This window comes from Daphnia magna, linkage group LG7 (genome assembly GCF_020631705.1).
Source record: "Daphnia magna isolate NIES linkage group LG7, ASM2063170v1.1, whole genome shotgun sequence".
NCBI lineage: Eukaryota > Metazoa > Arthropoda > Branchiopoda > Diplostraca > Daphniidae > Daphnia > Daphnia magna.
In genome coordinates, this window is record NC_059188.1 from 339,986 (window position 1) to 359,054 (window position 19,069).

The window sequence follows — 19,069 nt, forward strand, 5'->3', positions numbered from 1 at the left end:
CATTCACTGTTTTTATGAGATTTTATTAATTTACAAAAAACTCTTAATGAGTACATTTGATACCTAATTTTAAAAAAATTATTCGAGTATGAAATTCTTTATTTTTTATTATTATTATTATTTTTTTTTTCAAGATGTTGGTGTTGCAGATTTTAAAAGCTGATGTTTACTGGCTGGAATGTCATCGATGTTACCATTCAAAGCCTTTTCCTCCGCCGCCCTGTCCCACTCTTGCCGCTCGGTTGAGCCGAACAGGATAAAAACGACGGCATTGGCCGTTAAGATGGCCGCGCAAAGTAGAAAAGCGATCCGCCAACGAGCCAGAGTTTGCTAGAAAAAAATAAATGTATTTGTGGGCAAGAAAAGTAAGATAAGGAAAAATTCGAACCTCAGCTTCGGTTAATGTGGCGACTACTAAGGGCGCTAGCCAGCTGCTAATGCAAGCGAGCCCGGCCACTAGACCGTAAAGTGTCCCAGCAAAATTGGGCGCCAGATCTAGATGATTTATTAAAATACCGCTGTATGAAGCCCCTAAAAGACTCACGGCCAAAGTAAGTATGGCAAGCGTCCAGTACCGATCGCATCCGATAAACGAAACGATGGTCAAACAAAGTGCTGGCCCGCAGAATGCTGGGTTGAAAAAGCAAAATGTTAATCTTGGCCGCTAGATGGTAGTAGCACACGAAAAGCAACAGGTACTTTTCTTTAAAAAGTTTTGGCGGACTTTTTATAATCTTAAATTTACATACCTATCGTATTAAACATTTTTCGAGTTGTGTTGACGGAAATCCAGTCTCGCCTCACAACTACGTCAGATATTTTAGCTACCACCAAGCTGAAGATCCACATGAGAAGCCAAGGCAAAGCAGACAGCAACGAGTTCTAAGATTACTTTGATGAAAAGTCACTTGAAAATCAAAATGAGTTAGCTTAATTGCGAGTATTACGCTTTTCAAGTTGAAGTGCATTATGTTTCTCATGTAAATGGGAAGCTCAGTCAGCAACATGTAAAGTGCCCAGTTGTACCCAAATGTGGCACTGAGCAGAGCCCAACAAGGTGGGGACTTCATTATTGACTTCCACGGAACCCTTAGTTTCTTTAAGAATAACCAAAAAAATATTCACAAGAAAGGTATAAAATTTTGTAAAAAGATTTTTACTCTGGCTTTTGCTGAAGAAACTGTTGATGATTCGAGGTACTCCTGTTCTTGCCTAGATATCCTGGGGTGGACTGAAGGTGAATCATAAATGAAGAAAAGCCAAGCACTGACAACAACCAAGGACAATGATCCTTCAATGTAGAAAACAGCTTCCCAGCCTAAATTGTCAGCCATCATCCCACTGCAAACTGTTCCAAGGATTGTTCCCATTTGACAGCCAGAGAAAACAAAAGTGGCAAAGCTATTGCGTTCTGCTGCTGGAGCCCACCTGGCTATCAGAGGTTGCATTGATGGAACCAAAGCTCCCTGAAAATTGTGTGATGTATAAGCCAAATTTGTTATGTCTTTTAGTTAAAAAAACAAAACAAATTATAATACCCACCTGTGCCAGGCCAAGCATTATTCTACCCATGATGAAGAATTCGACTCCAACTTTTGCCAGTGCTGGTAGACAAACGGTCACGATGCCTACAGTGATCTGCAAAGAGGCAAACATGTACTTCGTCCCGATTCTCTCTGCCAGTCTCCCTCCCGTCAACTGGGTAACGATATAACCCCAAAAGAAAGAGCCGGTAACTAAAGATTGAAGTCTCTCGTCCCAAAGAAATTCGCCTTCCTGTTTAGAGGTAAGTAAAATTCATGTTTGAACATCAACTAGAAAAATTGTTGCCCTCGTGTCGTACATCCGGGGATGTTTCCGTGCCATTTTCCGATGAAGCATAGCCACACTCTTCAGCCGCCGTTATATTTGTGTGCGGAATAGCTGTGTAATTAACCATGGCCACGATGACAATGTTTACGTTCAATCGGAGCATGTAGACATAGATGAAATTAAGAAAAGCCACCGTCGCAATGGCATACCGGGTCGGTAATCCAACTAAACATATTTTAAATAACAATTATGATTTCATTCTCATTCAAAATGTTACTTTAAAACTTGCCCTTTCGAACCTTTTGCCAATCCACCATCCTCGTTCTATTGGTAAAAGCGACTCGACGGCTTACACCAGACGATTTCACATTTGATTGCGAACATTGTTTTGTTTGTTCGACTCTCGATTGTTATCTCTCGCGTTTACTGTCTAGCCCTTTTACGCCATACTTATTGTATGGCCGTTGGCCCATTGATTATAACTTTGGATCGAGTTAGTGGGATATGTTAGAGATGAACTGATAAGGCAACTTCAAACCAGACTGTGGACTGAAAACCTTTACAGTCGTACACTTTGGCCGTTGGATTTCTGACGGCCTCGTTTTAATTTTTAAACATTTTTCCATATTTTTATGTTTAATTCAAAACAGATTTTTTAAATGTTTGCAGAGGTCTTGATTGGATTTTAGACGAAGCAGTTAATTTTTAAAATGGATTTGTGCAATTCAAATGACATCCAGATAAAGATACTGAGCGTTTGATTTCCGGTTGGTGATTGCAGTGTATGATTTTGTAATAAGATGTTGTGTTTTAACCAATGACTGGAAACTGATTATTTCCATTATCAGTTTTCGGCGCAGTTCCCCATGTAGAAATTTTGAACAGCTTGCTAGAACATGCACTCTGTACTCGTTCCTTCTTTTCATTGGTTTTCCCCATGATAGGATAAAATTAACTTACAGTTATTTACTTCAGTGAGTCAATTATCAGTATCCTACGTCAATAGCGGGTAGAAATCTGGGTTTCCCTTACTGTGCGTTAGTAAGGAAACCCATTCGGGTATTTGCGATGTAAACATAACCTCCTTTCAAAAATGAAAGAAAGAAAAATCCCTGGATTGCGAAATGTTGTCTGCATTTCCATTTCGTGTTTCATTAGTAATTACTATTATATTTGGGGTTTTTTTTTTTGCAAATTAATTTTATACGTAAAATGTCAAATACGATGTCTTTCTTGTCCGAAAATTGTCTTTTCTTTTGTAAGTGACGTCGCTATTTGATTAATCAAACCGTTACGATTCAACTCTCATTTTCGTTGCTAGCTACTTTTATCAATTGTTTGATGTGGAAATTGTCTGCTTTGCTTACCATTAGCTTAATTCTATTTTTACTCCAATGGGTTTTTCTCATATTAACGCTTTATCGCTTATCTTCTATTTACAAGCCTTTCGCCATTTGTCTATAAAAGCTCTAACAGGCAAATGAGAGTCAGCCCAAAATAGACGAGCTTGACTTGTTGCTGAGAAGCAGTTGCTGACATTACCATGTTGCTGAAAACTACGGTTCTATTATCCCACCGGGCCCTTGCGCCTTTTTGTGGCACTTCTAGCACCCTCCAATGTGCCAAGCAGCTCAGTACTTACGCTGAAATAGCGCGTCAGAGAAGATCCCTCCAGGGTCGAGTGGCTGTCCTGACCGCGTCAACTGAGGGGTTTGTTTGAAATTATCAAAAATAATTGCAATCATTATTTAATAATTGTTTTTTTTTGTTTTGTTTTTTAATGATAGAATTGGATTTGCAATGGCCCAACGTATGGCGTTAGACGGAGCTCACGTTGTCATCAGCAGTCGGAATCAGGAAAATGTCGATGCGGCGCTCGAGAAACTGAAAAGCCAAGGTTTCTCTGCTTCCGGAATGGTTTGCCACGCAGGTGTCAAGGAAGATCGTGAAAAATTGATTGCTAAAACAGTCGCTGACTTTGGAGGATTCGATATTTTGGTATCGAATGTTGCCGTTAATCCAGGTGGAGGTGGACGCCTTATGAAAGTAATCGTAGACATCTTTCTTAATTATTTTTACTACTACTAACCACACTTGTCTGAAACCTCGCGTAGTGCACCGAAGATGTGTGGGATAAGATATTCTCCGTCAACTTCAAGTCTTGTTTTTTCCTGGCCAAAGAAGCTCTTCCCTACATGGAGAAGAGAGGTAAAGCATCCATCATTTTCAACTCGTCGATTGTGGGATTTATTCCAAACTACGCAGTAAGTGCCAATCGTAAGCTTTCTTCGAATAAAAAGACCCTATTTTTAAACATCTCTTATCGTTTATTTAGATTGAGTTCATGGGAGCGTACGCACTCAGCAAAACGGCTCTCCTGGCCTTGACCAAATTAATGGCTATTGAATTAGGCCCAAGAGGAATTCGTGTGAACTGCATCGCCCCTGGTTTAGTTGACACCCGCTTTGGTTCTGCGGTATTATCAAATTAGAATTAGAATATTAGATAAATCCAATTTGATATGCCAAAACTGGATATTGCGTCTTTAGATTGCCAGCGATGAACGAGCTCAACAAGTTATTCAACGAAATTGTCCGCTCCAAAGGTATCTGAGAGAACATATGACGTTAGAGTCTTGTGAAATTGGATTACTTAATTGATTGTACTTATTGACATACAGAAATGGGACACCGGAAGAAATGGCTGGTTTGGCATCGTTTTTAGCATCCGATGACTCGTCGTACATAACTGGAAGCAATATCGTTGCTGCTGGTGGACTTCACTCCTCGTTGTAGCCATCGATTTCGCCATGGCATTAAGGTTCAGCATTAACTTAATCTACTGTTGTCTTCCAGATACAGTATAAAAAATAATAGGTTTAATCTGAACAAGGTCTACTTTGTTCGGTATTGCAATAATATTGGTTTTCAACAGATAAAAATTTTGTAGATCAAACCAGTTGATCTCCTTTTGCACCTCATGGTTGTTGATATTTTTTGGCAATTACATGAGCATACTTATCATTCTGTTTGACTTTTTTTTTTTCAAATAACTCCCATGGAAAATTTTCACTTTTCAGATCTCGTCTTTGGTTGATATCGATATAACTTGTAATATTTGTTTTTTTTTATTACTTCTTGGTGGATTCTTATTTTACTTTCATTGATCATTATGCTAAGATTCAATTTATAGTAAGTTTTTTAAAAGTGGGGGTAGTTTGGATTTGAAATTCGTTTGTGTGCTGCAATCATTTGTCGCTAGATGGCTGAGGATTTAAGGTCGAAAAGCAGTGCGAAAACGTGGGTGGCATGCCATTCAAACGCTTCTTATGAGTTTAGTGAACGTTTGTTTTCCCATACTTCGTAATCTGTGCCAGTATGATGTTATCTTTGTTAGTTTATTTTTAAAATATTTTGCTCTCACCCTACTCACAGCTCACAAAATAGATTCCCAGATGCAGCAGGATACTAATCATTATTTAAAAGAGAAAAAAAGACAACAGCTAATGATTCATCATTTTCTAATGAATGTAATTGCCAGGAATATTGATTTTCTTATGAAAAAAAATATTTGGGATGTGCCAATGGGAATTAATTGAACATCATGGATTGCATCATACAACTGGTAATTCTTTGTTTGCATAATCCATGTTTACCGAGTACAAAATTCTTCCTATTTGCCTTTAGGTCAGGAAGTGTGACACATCTACAGAATTATGATAGGAAGCCTTTGGATAGAATCCTTCATCTATTGAATGAGGAACCATGGACAAAGGTATCGAATGCATTGTTTGAATGATATATGAACATGACATGAACATTAAATACCTTATAGAATTAGTACTGCACATAATTAATAAAAAGCAGTTTCCCTATTTAGAAACAATCTTTTCTTTTACGTCTCGGGTTCCCTTGGCGCCCCGCGTTACACTTGTTTGGACTTTATGACGTGAAGGAAAACTGCGCATGTATTTTCCGTCGTTCAAGATAACAACGTCGATAACATCCGACCGAAGTATGTATACATAGAAGATAGAGGCATGTAAATGACATTGGTAAAAGCAAACTTTACTATCCCCTTAAAAGATTAAACTAATAAATTAAAAAATACTATTTTCTGCAGACTTTATGGAAGGGAAATTCACGAATGTGCATGGCCCCTGGAGCTGGTGAGTCGAATTCACTGTTTGTTGAATTTTTTAAACTATTAGCTCGGCAAGCAATAGAAATGAAAAGATGTGATCACGTGAACAAAATGTGTTCTAGACATCCGCCAACCTCATCTTTTCGTTACTCGACTAATGTACTACACGTAGCTCCTCCTCATCTAAGCCATTTCCCAAAATCATGGTGGAAAATGAATAGAAGTTGACAATTTGATGCGGAGGGGAGGAGCTAACAAGTAATGTAGGCGGGGATTCGAGAAAAGGGGTTGGTGATTGACTGGAACAGACTTTGTTATTGAAACTATTGAATCTCATTGTACTCAAATGTATTGAGTTCAGAATTTTGCAAAGAAAGCAAAGGTAAAAAGCTTATCTACTTTTCCCCAGGCCACATTAAAAGTATCTTGAGGTGTTTACATCTACAAGATGTGGAAAATGGGTGGATTCGATCACGTGACTAAATCTTTTCCTTCCAAGTCCTCAGATAGAAATTAAACAAACAAAAAATGTGTGGGCGATACAAGTTATTGATTAATGTATGCCTCGATTACGTATTTCTGACTCATCGTATTTTTAAAAATTATTTTGATTCCTTGATCCCCTAGTAGTTTTAGCATTATAGTCATGAGCCGTTTTTATTTATCCAGCTTTTTAATTGTCTGCTAGTCAATGAGTTAGTGCACTTCAATTGTGTCATGTCCTTGAAACCTAATCTTCTTTTCGGATAAACATTGGAGCAGGTTTTCCCAACTTGAATTGGTGATGACTATGACAGCCACGCCTCTATCTACGATTCGTCCAACCAAGGTAGGCAAACCACATTTTGTAATATCATTGACAAGCCGGCAGCTTCACGTCAGAACTGCGTCAAAACAGCTGGCTTATGCAGTATGGATGCTCCATATACATTTCACCCTAATGCCTTACAATAAAGATACGTGGTTTTTTTGACAAAATAACGGAACACCACGTTACAGTAAAGTTGATTTTCCTGTCCAAAAATTAGCTGTAAAAAATTTTGCAAGCGGCCTTGAGTTTTCCATCAGATAAGTTAAAAGCTCATGTTACTACTACTTATGGACACTGCCTCGTCCCTATCGCCATAGAGTCTAGCCTGTTAAGTCACCTGTTAATTAATTTTTTCGTTGATTATGTCAGTATCTAGGGGTTTTCACGGACAATGAGAACGGCGCGTGCACATCTTTTGGGGAAATCCAAATAACCCTTGTAGCAGAACGATCTGCTCAACTTTGGTACACGTCCAGTTGGTGAACCAATGGAAACACAAGAGGTCTTTGCTGATAAGGTTCCTTATCATTCCATCATTTTCTCAGCTTCTCTTGTATATAAGCAGCGGCTAAAAAAGTCAAAAGCAGCCACACTTTTCAAATTATTAACAATTGACTGTCGTACAACTCCACACAGATCATTCAGGATGCTGAAAAACGCAACTCTATTGTCTCGTCGCATTCTTCTGTCTCCAATTGCTGGGCAAGATGTCAGGCAAATGACCACAGCCGTCGAACTGGCTCGTCAGAGGAGATCCCTGCAGGGTAGAGTAGCTGTTATTACAGCATCAACTGACGGGTAATATTACACCAAAATTAATTGTCCTTTCTGGTATTTTTACTTATTGTGCTTTTGAATCAGAATTGGATTTGCCATGGCACAGCGTTTGGCAGCAGATGGAGCTCATGTTGTGATTAGCAGTCGTAACCAGAAAAATGTCGATGCTGCGCTCGAGAAACTGAAAAATGAAGGTCTGTCTGCCAGTGGAATGGTTTGTCACGCGGGTGTCAAGGAAGACCGTCACAGGTTGATTGAGTCGACAGCCGCTGAATTTGGTGGATTTGATATTCTGATATCCAACGCTGCCGTTAATCCGGATTCCGGACGTCTTTTAAAGGTTGGATCGTAAAAGCCATGGTTCTCTGTTCAGTTCTTCTCATTTTCTTTGTTTAATCAGTGCACCGAACAAGTTTGGGACAAGATCTTTGACGTCAACGTCAAGGCTTCGTTTTTCCTAGCCAAGGAAGCTATTCCTCACATGGAGAAGAGAGGAAAAGGATCAATCATTTTCATTTCTTCCATTGGCGGCTATCTCCCGAATTTCGCTGTAAAATTAAAGCTCTTCTTAATATTCACGTTGAATTCATTTTTATTCTGATTCTTCGGGGGTAGATTGACTTTACTGGAGCTTACGCTTTGAGCAAAACTGCTCTACTGGGTGTAACCAAATTGTTGTCGATGGAATTGGGTACCAGAGGAATTCGCGTTAATTCTATTTGCCCTGGTCTCATTGAAACCCGATTCGGCGATGTGGTAAGGATTTGCTTGCCCTTTGCCCGTTAGTTAATTGAAATGAAAACGTCCATTTCTGCATTTAGATTACCAACGACAAGAGGACCCCAACACTCATGTATCACAACTGCCCAATGCGAAGGTATTTTACAGACAGAAAATATCATGGGTGTATTTGATATATTTAATCACGAATATTTTGTGCTCACTCCAGAAACGGAAAACCCGAAGAAATGGCGGGCTTAGCTGCTTTTTTGGCATCGGATGACGCGTCGTACATTACCGGAAGCAACATTGTTGCTGCTGGAGGAATGCAATCCAATTTCTAACCGCCTCTATTTTTCGTTGTATCATTCCACATGTTCGATTTATTATTATTTGCCAGACTTTAAACATTTCCGTGAAGTTTTGTGAGCAAATTAAGACTCAAGAGAATAAAGTATCTTTCTTCAATTTTCAAGCAAAAACTGATTCATTTAATGAGCCATTTGGGCTCCATTCAACAAGCATATACAGCAGCTAATGGGGGGCACCTACTTGAAATGGTTTGACTTCGATGTGTATGTGTTTGAAAGATAATTTTTAAACCTCTCCGTTTTGGAGTTTGTCCTTTGACCGCTTTTTAAAAATTTGCTTACATTTATTTTGTTTTTCGTTATTTTCCAGTCATTTATTATTATTTATTTGCTTATTTTGCACAAAGATGGCAGTGCGTGTTCGTCACCAGATGGAATATGTTTTTAGGCGGGAAAATGGCCAATGATGGCCAGACAAGAGACAAGCAATGAATCAGTGACAAAGTGCTTTTGGAAATCGAATGCGTTACGAGTTGTATTTTCCCGATGCATTTCGAATGGAACTTAACACTTTCGTTTGATAAAACTGACTCACTAAGACTAAAAACCAACAAGTCTGCCATTGCTTGTTTGCCTGTCATTGCAAAAATTCCATTATTAATACTGAAGAGCCTTTGATTTCTGAAAATGTATCGCCGTTTAATGTGACACCAATGTTCGACATCAAACGAATCACGTGGTCCATAAAGGTATTGCATTTAGCCAAAGGGGTCACAATGAATACTAATTCTTTATTGCAAAAGTCCTCATGCACCCGTACATTGTTCAATCAGTTTGTAAAAGTGTATAGAATTATTCTTGTTTGTATATGATTACAGGAGATGTGCTTTCCCAATGAGGTATTGCTGACAATGATGACACACCTCTTTGACCTGCAAGTCTCCAAAACAAGGTAGGAATTGACGTTTCATGATATCTTAACCCAATTCCCAACACCTGATTTTCCCATTGTGTCAAGGCTGTTTTTTAATGGTAGGGCTGTGTTGTGGAAGTTGTAATCTTTACCCTGTTGATGACTTGATAGTTTGGTCTGTTATTGATGTAACAAGGACACATAGTATGTCAGAGGGGATTCAAGGTTTTTTTCTATTGATTTAAGCATTGGCTTGTCCAACGACTTCCATCCTTGTACAGTTTCTAGTTCATAACCTACTGTAAATATTGGTTTTTTTTTGTGAGCATTCAAATGAGGTCTTGTTAGTCTTTGAAACCCTCAAGTCTAATTGAGGACATTTCACGACTATCAGTCTGGAAATCGAGACCAGCGTTGGCTTTGGCAAAGCTATAGGTAAACGTATAAATTATGTCCCTCACGCGAACACACGAGAATCGTCTAGCCGGTACGGCACGTGTATTTAGACTTTATACTGCAGATAAAGTCTTTCATCTTTTTTGTGTTGTATGATGAGGCTAGTTGTGCCGTCATTCACTTGTACTCATTGATTCTCTCAAGATTTTCATGGCCACTCTGGTAAAACGTGAACACATCCCAATGGGAAAACCCAATTGACTGAAGAAAAAAACTTAATCCAAAGTCTGAAATTGGTGTTGATTTGTCTAATCCGATCAGAGGATCATTTGAGTTCTTTCTATGTGTTCCTCCTTCCTGATGGACGCCATTGATCTTTCTCTTTTCAAGCTTTTCTTTTTATCAGCATTAAGAGAGACGGTCTGAATGACATCAATCAATTATCTTTGAGACTTTTATAACTATGCGTCAACATTTTGAAGATTATAAAACTCTCCTCTTGTCGTTCGTTGTAAATTCCGGGCTACGGCGTCAGGCAAAATGGCCACGGGCGCATAATTAACTAAGACCTCTCTGCATCAACGGGTAAATGATGAGCTCTGTCACAAACGTCAACTATACTATTAACGAAACGTTTTAAATCGAATCACGGAAAAGTAATTATTAGAGAAAAATTTGTGTTTCAACAAACGAACGGTCAATCCCACGCATTTAGCCCAGTTTAAGGAGTTTGACACTTCATTATCTTTGGTCAGCATCAAATGAAATTTCACAACTGCGTGACGGCACAAGACCCCATTTTTTGAAACATTAAGTTTTTGAGAGGTTATTCGGTATAAAGATTTTGTAATATTCTATCTGGTTTGTTGTCGCGACCCAATCGTCCATTGCTTCAGAACATTCTCCATTAGCCTTTGTCTTGGATTTAGAAAACAGCGTAAAAACCCAAATTGATGTCAGCTGATAACAATTTGTTTAACAAAAGTTTGAGAAGCAATCATATCAGTTAAAGCTTTTTTCGTGTAGTGTAAATGTGTCCGAAATCCTTCTGTTATTGTTGTTTTGTTTTTTGTTTATCAAATTGGTGTTTAAAGTCTTTATTTTTATCGCAATAAAGTCGACTGCAGTTCAAATCGATAGTTGAATTGCCGTCGACTGTGTTTGAATACTAGTTGGTAACATTGCCCTTGTTGAGAAGAAGAAAACAAGCAGTTTGGACATTGAAAAAATGTGTATTGTTTTTAAAAACCCTTTGACGATAGAGGGGGTTGGGGGGATCGATGTTGTTTTCTTTTAATCTTGTTGCTCGAGTTCAGTGACGAATTTCAAATCGGTTCCAGCTAAATTCTTTTCGATCCACGCGTCGATTCGGCTGTTCAATTCCGGGCTGAAATGATTTTTCCAGTCGCCCGTTTTGCCTTTTTGAGTTTTAAAATGTTTGATTTGCTGTTAAATGAATTCGAGACTCTTGCTCAAATTTACCTTTGCGAACGAAGGAATGGCCTTCGTTGGTGAAACCCGATTTGACTTCCATCGACATGTTGACTGACGCGTTCTTTGAAAAGTTGTCCACCTTGACGTGATCGACCAATTTCTCAATCTGCTCTGGGGTCAGAGTTTTGTTCAAAAAGGCAGCAATTTTCTTGATTTCTTTCCTGATATCCTATTGACGAGTAAGACATTTTGAGTGACTCCTTAATGTCCTGAAAAGTAGGTGATTGCCCAAGATTGTTTACCTTTTTCATGTCTTCGTAGAAGAGGAAGAGCATATTTGGGTGATCCTTATTGGCCCAAGCATCAAGGACAGTAGGGAAGTACGGAGTCCAAACAACTGCAGAGAAAAATCCCAAAACTTGAACCTTTCTTTCAAATATTCTGTTGTCTGTAAATTGAAATTCACTTACGCTTGTTTTGCATAAAGTATTCAGCGAATTGTTCCAAAGTTCCATTGAATTGGAAGAATTTGACCAGTTGGTGGAAATAGTAGAAGGAAACGATGGCGTCTTTTGGATTGCGAGCCACGTAAATCACCTGCAACATAGAATAGAATCAGCAAAGTCATTACCATCAATGATCATCTCCAATTACTTTGCAAGTGTCCAAAAGGCCAGGAGGCAACAAGTAGGCGGGCAAATGGCTCTTTAGCACTCGCGGTGAAGTCAAGAGATCCATTTTATCCAACGTTGGCAAAGCGTCTTTTAATTCTGCCGTTGCTTTAGCTTCCCAGTTGGTGGCGTAACATGTACTGCGGATCAAATTAAATTAACATCAAATCAATGGGAATTCTGGAAAATGATTCAACTGACTCGATGTTGGGCGAACGAACAGTCAATGGAAGTTTGTTGGCCTCCTCGAAATTGCAGTCGTTCATAATGAGCCAAGCCAATTCGGAAGTCCACGTCGTTCCTGCGCCACACAATTTCAAATTCACGTTAAACTGTTTATTTTATTGGTTTCAAATGTATTCGAAATGATCGGTTCTGTACCTGAACGGGGGAAGGTGCGGATCCAGACGTCATCTTTGCGGATGGGAAAGTCGTAAAACTTGCGAGCGTTGGCTCCGTACAGCGGGTGGTAGACAAAGTTACCCGGATGGCTTTCAACGAGACCTTCGTGGTAGGCCGGGAAGAGTTCCTTGAACGGACTCTGAAGGGTCTCTGGTATGACGCTGAAAGTGTATGAGAAATCGCGCTTTCCTTGTTCGTTGGAAGACATGACGACTGCGATGGGTCTGATTGATCTACGTGAAACGGCGGGGTATGGAGGCTGTGCTGCCCTATTTCTACCCGATCGAGCCCTCCTGCGCGATAAGTCTTAGACAAACGAACTGATAAAAGAAATAGCGGTTGATTTGGTCGTTTTGTATTGGAGACTGCGCTCGTGTAAAGGTTGTACCCGTAGCGCGTTCCACATCTTGCAAGGCTTTACTTTTGGGTTTTTTTTTTTCTTCTTTTTCTTTCCTGTTGATAGAGATAACCAAAACTCGAGACCTTTTGATTGACCAAAACCTGAGCACCGTCCACGTGTTACTCTTGTTTCGCATATGATAAACATTTAAATTTACATGTTTTTTGGCTTTAACTCGTAAACATCTTTGGTTTGCCATTCGCATTTGTGGCAGTTTCGAGTTTGAGACAAGCGTTGAATTTGATTTAAATGTTGCGGACATTATTCGAAATTGACGTAATTGATAGCATAAACCAACATGTTTTTTTTTGTGGGTTTATCCAAGTGATTTGACTCTCGAAAAAAACATGGCTGATTACGAAAACGGTGGCTGGAATATTTGTGTTGCTTTGGTAAACATCAAGCGTCCGTTGGTTTATTCCAGTTTTATCTGATGGGTTTTGTTTTTGTGTGTGTGTGTGTTGGCTCCTTCTAAATCCCCAGTGTGATTAATAGATTATGCGATATTTCATACGGCCTGTCTACAACGATATCATCTCCCTTTTTTTTTTTTTTTTAAATCAAGAGGCTTGCCACGTTCACCTATGGTGAAATTGAAAGGTTGGGCGGGAGGGGGTGGTTGCCATGCAACTTTTTTTTTTTTTTTTTTTTTTTTTTTATTTAACTGCTCGTGGGTTTAGCGGAGCAAGTGCGTGGATTTCGATTGGGAGACGCCCTTCTGTTGCGAAGGGCTTGTCGCTGAACTTTGTCCAGAACTTAAATGATCTTTACTTTTCCAAAGACGCAATCAAACATAATTCGGTTTTAGTAAAATCCCAATGTGACGTGTATCCCAGGTGTGTTTTCATTTTTATTCGAGTTCATCGAGTGTAACAGAGGATTAAATGTGGGCTCTGTTGGGTACCATAAACGGCGCTACATTTTCTTATCAATCGTGCATTTAAAATTGGAGGTGTGATCTCATTTTCGAAGTTGGGAAGTTTTCAATCTTGTTGCTCGAGCTCGGTGACGAATTTCAAATCGCTTCCTGCCAAATTATCTTCGATCCATTGGTCTATGCGACTGTTGAGTTCCGGACTGAAATGGTTTTTCCAGTCGCCCGTTTTGCCTTAATCAATTGAATTACTCTTTTTTAAAATACCCATTTACATGGAATTGTTTTAATAGTTTAACCTTTGCGGACAAACGAATGCCCTTTGTTGAGCAAACCAGACTCGATTTCCACAGTTAAATTAACGGACTTGTTTTTGGCGAAATTGTCCACCTTGACATGTTCCACCAATGTCTCGATTTGTTCGTCGCTCAATTGTTTGTTCAAAAAGCTGCACATTTTTCTGATTTCCTTCCTGATGTCCTAGTATCCAAGTTTACTTGAAACATTTTCAAAGTGATTACAAGATTTTCCAAAAATCGTACCTTTTTCATATCTTCGAAAAAGAGGAAGAGCATATTCGGGTGATGTCTATTCGCCCAGGCATCGAGTACCGATGAGAAGTACGGAGTCCACATGACTAGAAACCGGGGCGTGAATATTCGTATTTTGTTTTTTGTTTTTTTGAATTTTGGAGATTTTTCCAAGCAACTTACGTTTGCTTTGAATGAAATATTCAGCGAATTGCTCCAACGTTCCCGTAAATTGAAAGAATTTCACCATGTGATGGAAATAGTAAAAAGAGACTAGGGCATCTTTGGGATTCCGAGCGACGTAAATCACCTGAGGTACAATCGATTTGAATGAAACAAGTCTAAACTCGAATTGCGTAAAGCACCTTGCAACTGTCTAATAGACCAGGTGGCAACAGGTAAAGTGGCAAATGGCTTTTCAAGACTCTGGGCGAAGGCAATTCAGCCAATTTTTCTAATGTCGGAACAGTTGAAGAGAAGCCTTGAGAAGCCATCGATTCGGAATTGGTCGCGTAACACGTGCTGTTCAAACGAAAGAGATTTGAGTGCGAGGCATCTGATCAAATGCAAGTGTCTAAACTTACTCGATATTCGGCGCACGAATAGTTAAAGGAATCTGATTGGCTACGTCAAAGTTGCAATCGTTCATCATCAACCAAATCAATTCCGAAGTCCACGTTGTTCCTTGTGTTTTTGTTTGCCATTTTTCAAAAATTCGATTTGATCTGTTGAAACTATTCTGAAGAATTCTCAATTTACCTGATCTGGGAAATGTCCGGATCCAAACGTCGTCGTTGCGGATGCCGAAATGATAAAACTCGTGCGCGTTTTTGCTGTACAGCGGGTGGTAAACGAAATTGCCCGGCTCACTGCTCACGAGACCTTCCCGGTAGGATGGAAAGAGTTCCTTAAATGGACTCTGGAGGGTCTCTGGTATAACGCTGAAGGTAAACGGATAATCGACTGGATCTTTGGTCGACATGACGCAGAGTAAATGCAAATGAACTGATTTTTTTTTTGGGGGGGGGGGAGACGATACGAAACGTGTAATCTGATAAAAAAAAAAGGAATTAATTATTTGTAGTCTATAGACTTTGTGGATTAGCGCGCGCTTGTAAATTTTTTTATGGCTTTAATAGCTTTGACTGGATTTAAAAGGACTCTACAGCCCCCGTCCATTTTTGATTCGTTTAACGTGTTGTGATTCGCGACAGATACGAGAATGTAAGCCAGAAACGAGTTTGAAAATGGAAATAATCAAACGAGTTTGTATTGCGATCCAAGTTATTTGAATTGCGTCCAACATTCAACGGTTTGATTCTTTATTGACACGTTCAATCTTGTTCTTCTAGTTCAGTGACGAATTTCAAATCGCTGCCGGCTAAATTCTTTTCGATCCACGCGTCGATCCGGCTGTTCAATTCCGGGCTGAAATGATTTTTCCAGTCGCCCGTTTTGCCTTTTTGAGTTTTAAAATGTTTAATTTGCTGTTAAATGAATTCGAGACTCTTGCTCAAATTTACCTTTGCGAACGAAGGAATGACCTTCGTTGGTAAAACCGGATTTGATTTCCATCGTCATGTTGACTGACGCGTTCTTTGAAAAATTGTCCACCTTGACGTGATCGACCAATTTCTCAATCTGCTCTGGTGTCAGAGTTTTGTTCAAAAAGGCGGCAATTTTCTTGATTTCTTTCCTGATGTCCTATTGACGAGTAAGACATTTTGAATGACTCCTTAATGTCCTGAAAAGTAGGTGGTTGCCCAAGATTTGTTTACCTTTTTCATGTCTTCGTAGAAGAGGAAGAGCAAATTTGGGTGGTCCTTTTTGGCCCAAGCATCGAGCACAATAGGAAAGTAAGGTGTCCATACAACTGTGGAGAAAATCCCAAATCATCAACATCTTTGCCCAAATATTTTGTTTTCTATTAATTGAGTATCACTTACGCTTGTTTTGCATAAAGTATTCGGCGAATTGTTCCAACGTCCCTGTGAATTGGAAGAATTTGACCATTTGATGGAAATAGTAGAAGGAGACGATAGCGTCTTTTGGGTTGCGAGCCACGTAAATGACCTTAACAATAAAAATAATTCAACTTTGTGCTCCATTTAAATCTGTTTTGTCGCGAATGTCTTTAAATACCTTGCAAGTGTCTAGCAAATCTGGCGGGAGTAGGTAGGCGGGCAAGTGGCTTTTCAGGACTCGCGGTGAAGGCAAATCGGCCATTTTGTCCAACGTTGGCAAAGCGTCTTTTAATTCTGCCGTCGCTTTAGCTTCCCAGTTGGTGGCGTAACATGTGCTGCGGATCGAATTAAATTAACATCAAATCAATGGGAATTTTGGAAAATGATTCAACTGACTCGATGTTGGGTGAACGAACAGTCAATGGAACTTTGTTGGCCTCATCGAAATTGCAATCGTTCATAATGAGCCAAGCCAATTCGGAAGTCCACGTCGTTCCTGCGCCACACAATTTCAAATTCACGCCCAACTGTTTATTTTATTGGTTTCAAATGTATTTAAAATGATCGGTTCTGTACCTGATCGGGGGAAGGTGCGGATCCAGACGTCATCTTTGCGGATGGGGAAGTTGTAGAACTTGTCTGCGTTGGCTCCGTACAGCGGGTGGTAGACAAAGTTACCGGGTTCACCCTGCACCAGACCTTCGCTGTAGGCGGGAAAGAGGTCCTTGAAAGGACTCTGCGTCGTCTCGGGAATGACGCTGAACTTGACGGGAAGTTGGCGATGCTCTTTGGTTTGGACCTGTTTCGACATTGTGCTTGAAGGTTCGCTCTTTCGCGACGTTGTGGGCAACCTTTTATATTTCTTGATTGCTGTTACGCGTCACAGCTGGTTACCGCCTTCAAGTCACACCTTTATCACACGTTTAAAGATTGTGTCTTGAATCGACGCAGCACCAGACGGGCGGTTGGTAGGATAATAAAACAAGGAAATGGACATTTCAAACGCGCTATTGACATTACATGACGCGAGTGGGAAAATCACACTCTAAGCCTTTGTTATTGCGTCTTGCGTGCTTGCGTGTCTTGATATCCTTAATTCATTTCTCGATGTGTGTGTGCCTGTCGGTGATCATCCGAACGCGACTTGTATGTTCTCGATTTTTTGTTGCACACGTGCGCGTTGCCGCCCCAGTTTATGCAAGTCGTACCGAATTCATATCCAATTGTAAATATTTTTTATCATCCGAAAATGCTCGGCCCATTGGAACCGCGTGACGAGCTTTATCTTGTTGCGTCCGCTTCGTACCAGTTTTCTCCTACTCTGGTGGTTGCTAATCGAATTTCAGTCAGCCACAGAAAGCTGACAGGCCGTTTTATTTTTGACCAGAAGCAGTTGTACCTCAGACGATGATTATTAAACGGGATGATGAATGAGGCAAACGTTGCGAACTATTTGATTATGGCGACACATTTGCCATCGAAAGTTCATTACGAAATTCACGTTCGTTCCTTGACGAAGAAGATGCCGCTGTTTGTGTATCCAAGTTGTTTTAATTCTGCGCAACAGTCGGGCATTTTGTTGATTGACGTTGGCCTAATACTCGCTGAAAAGGCATTTTTTGTGAGTTCATTATTGTGAGTGTTTTGTTTTGATTTGATTCGGATATTTTACCTCCAAAATGAGTAGTCAAGCCATTAAGCCTTGCCTTTGTGGCAGCCAAAGCTTGAGTCATAAGATTCTTAGATTGCAAAAGCGTTGCACAATTGCAAGAGCGAGACCTCGGAGTTACCTCGACGTCGTAGTCCACGGTGACATTTTCGAATGTAGTAGCGAACTGCAATACCTTTGATTTCTCGTCGCAGGGCGGACACGATGGCATCGCCATCCAACATGAGCGCGTCAGGATTTCGGTGGAAAACGGGCCCCTTTTGTTGAACTGCGACCACTGGATGGTTGTAAAAGTAATGTGGAGTAGTAGACAGAGTAGACAGGAAGGATTGGGACCAGTCGGCTGCCAATTGGGCACAAACAGCGTGCGCCATCCAAACAGATGCGACCCAAACAGCCTGCGTTTGGGCTTTTTTGTTCTTCCCCTTCTGTTTATAATCTAAAGACGAAGAAGGTATAGCACTTTTCGTTTCTCGTTTCATAGTGGCTACCAATAACCTCGTTTCATGTCGTGGCTCTTGGCGTGAGGATGAACCTGATGTATTTCCTCGTTCGGTGATGAACCAATTTAACTCCCACCAGTAGATGCCGTAGTGGGAGTTGCCCCTGCTGACGTTAGCGATCCGTTAAAATGAAGGAAGAAAGATAAAAGTAAAGTCGTTTTTCGCATTCATTGATTATCCCCCATCGTTCGTCGTTGAATTAATTCGCTCCCAATGGCTTCTTCTCCTTGCAGCCATTTGCTTTTTCATGAGGCAAAATGTCGACGAGACGAAGTTGGGCCTCTTAGCTAAAAGAGACGGTTGTTTTTTGTTTTTTTTTTGTTTTTCTTCCACATTTTTTTATGTTTAAGCATATACGTTGTAAAAAAACAATCTGTCCGTCAGTTCGAGAAACATTACTGGATTGATGTTGTGGTCGTTGCCATTAGAGGATGTGATCTTCAGCTTCAATTTAACGTTTGTCGTCCTTTCTCTACCTTTATAGAGGGTCCAAGCAATTCGAAGAATGGCGAAGCCATCGGCCCTGGTCATAATGGATACTACATGACGAACGAATCACTTTAGCGATGTCGCTCAACGCAGAAATGAGCCAGTAGAACGAGTTTCTAGCGCCGTCTTGACTTACGAGAACAGAAAAGACCTCGACCATTGGCGCAGAGCCGGTCACTGCGCCGACAATGCAGGTACGAGGTTTGCCATTTTGTTTCTTCTTTTTCAGTCGCAGGCTTGCGAAACTAGG

At 40.2% G+C, this 19,069-nt stretch overlaps 7 protein-coding genes across 11 annotated transcripts in view; 3 read left to right on the plus strand and 4 right to left on the minus strand.

The window, feature by feature from the left end:
* Positions 1-6: 6 nt before the first annotated feature.
* Positions 7-2,897, minus strand: LOC116927070 (putative inorganic phosphate cotransporter). Of its 2 annotated transcripts, none has more exons than XM_032934048.2 (8): positions 2,112-2,897; positions 1,844-2,037; positions 1,543-1,776; positions 1,161-1,466; positions 948-1,097; positions 750-882; positions 389-630; positions 7-330 (listed from the first exon to the last, which is right to left on the minus strand). In XM_032934048.2, the coding sequence occupies exons 2-8, from the start codon at positions 1,973-1,975 to the stop codon at positions 130-132; spliced, it is 1,398 nt and encodes a 465-aa protein (XP_032789939.2). In that variant the 5' UTR covers positions 1,976-2,037; positions 2,112-2,897; the 3' UTR covers positions 7-129. The 2 variants fall into 2 exon arrangements, with proteins under 2 accessions (XP_032789939.2, XP_032789938.2); XM_032934047.2 differs by having other exon boundaries at positions 2,102-2,897.
* A 226-nt stretch (positions 2,898-3,123) lies between these two features.
* LOC116927163 (dehydrogenase/reductase SDR family member 4) lies at positions 3,124-4,835 on the plus strand. Its single transcript, XM_032934157.2, has 6 exons — positions 3,124-3,522; positions 3,600-3,858; positions 3,927-4,076; positions 4,148-4,288; positions 4,362-4,417; positions 4,493-4,835. The coding sequence occupies exons 1-6, from the start codon at positions 3,356-3,358 to the stop codon at positions 4,605-4,607; spliced, it is 888 nt and encodes a 295-aa protein (XP_032790048.1). The 5' UTR covers positions 3,124-3,355; the 3' UTR covers positions 4,608-4,835.
* A 286-nt stretch (positions 4,836-5,121) lies between these two features.
* On the plus strand, positions 5,122-8,731 carry LOC116927162 (dehydrogenase/reductase SDR family member 4). 4 transcript variants are annotated; one of them, XM_045176978.1, is made up of 12 exons: positions 5,122-5,436; positions 5,499-5,586; positions 5,692-5,866; positions 5,935-5,980; positions 6,718-6,784; positions 7,136-7,283; positions 7,403-7,564; positions 7,628-7,883; positions 7,944-8,093; positions 8,159-8,299; positions 8,365-8,420; positions 8,493-8,731. In XM_045176978.1, the coding sequence occupies exons 7-12, from the start codon at positions 7,413-7,415 to the stop codon at positions 8,605-8,607; spliced, it is 870 nt and encodes a 289-aa protein (XP_045032913.1). In that variant the 5' UTR covers positions 5,122-5,436; positions 5,499-5,586; positions 5,692-5,866; positions 5,935-5,980; positions 6,718-6,784; positions 7,136-7,283; positions 7,403-7,412; the 3' UTR covers positions 8,608-8,731. The 4 variants fall into 4 exon arrangements, with proteins under 4 accessions (XP_045032913.1, XP_045032914.1, XP_045032916.1 ...); XM_045176979.1 differs by having other exon boundaries at positions 7,136-7,268; XM_045176981.1 differs by lacking the exons at positions 5,122-5,436; positions 5,499-5,586; positions 5,692-5,866; positions 5,935-5,980; positions 6,718-6,784 and having other exon boundaries at positions 7,132-7,283.
* A 302-nt stretch (positions 8,732-9,033) lies between these two features.
* LOC116927236 overlaps positions 9,034-19,069 on the plus strand; it is a 20,959-nt gene continuing 10,923 nt past the window's right edge. The window contains exons 1-2 of the mRNA XM_045176991.1: positions 9,034-9,323; positions 9,453-9,526. The gene's annotated coding sequence lies outside the window, so the exon portion shown is untranslated. The remainder of the gene's footprint in view (positions 9,324-9,452; positions 9,527-19,069) is intronic.
* On the minus strand, positions 11,096-12,613 carry LOC116927094 (sulfotransferase 1C3; the record flags this gene model as incomplete). The annotated part of the gene is given in 7 exon segments (XM_032934084.2): positions 11,096-11,301; positions 11,366-11,546; positions 11,620-11,714; positions 11,788-11,914; positions 11,972-12,128; positions 12,190-12,289; positions 12,370-12,613. Coding segments are annotated over 7 exon segments (1,014 nt in total). The 3' UTR covers positions 11,096-11,176.
* On the minus strand, positions 13,623-15,204 carry LOC116927126 (sulfotransferase 1E1). The gene is made up of 7 exons (XM_045176963.1): positions 14,954-15,204; positions 14,779-14,878; positions 14,560-14,716; positions 14,378-14,504; positions 14,207-14,301; positions 13,964-14,144; positions 13,623-13,898 (listed from the first exon to the last, which is right to left on the minus strand). Exons 1-7 carry the CDS (start codon positions 15,174-15,176, stop codon positions 13,774-13,776), a joined length of 1,008 nt encoding a protein of 335 aa, XP_045032898.1. The 5' UTR covers positions 15,177-15,204; the 3' UTR covers positions 13,623-13,773.
* On the minus strand, positions 15,448-16,984 carry LOC123474638 (sulfotransferase 1C3-like). The gene is made up of 7 exons (XM_045176958.1): positions 16,735-16,984; positions 16,555-16,654; positions 16,337-16,493; positions 16,141-16,267; positions 15,973-16,067; positions 15,718-15,898; positions 15,448-15,653 (listed from the first exon to the last, which is right to left on the minus strand). Exons 1-7 carry the CDS (start codon positions 16,967-16,969, stop codon positions 15,529-15,531), a joined length of 1,020 nt encoding a protein of 339 aa, XP_045032893.1. The 5' UTR covers positions 16,970-16,984; the 3' UTR covers positions 15,448-15,528.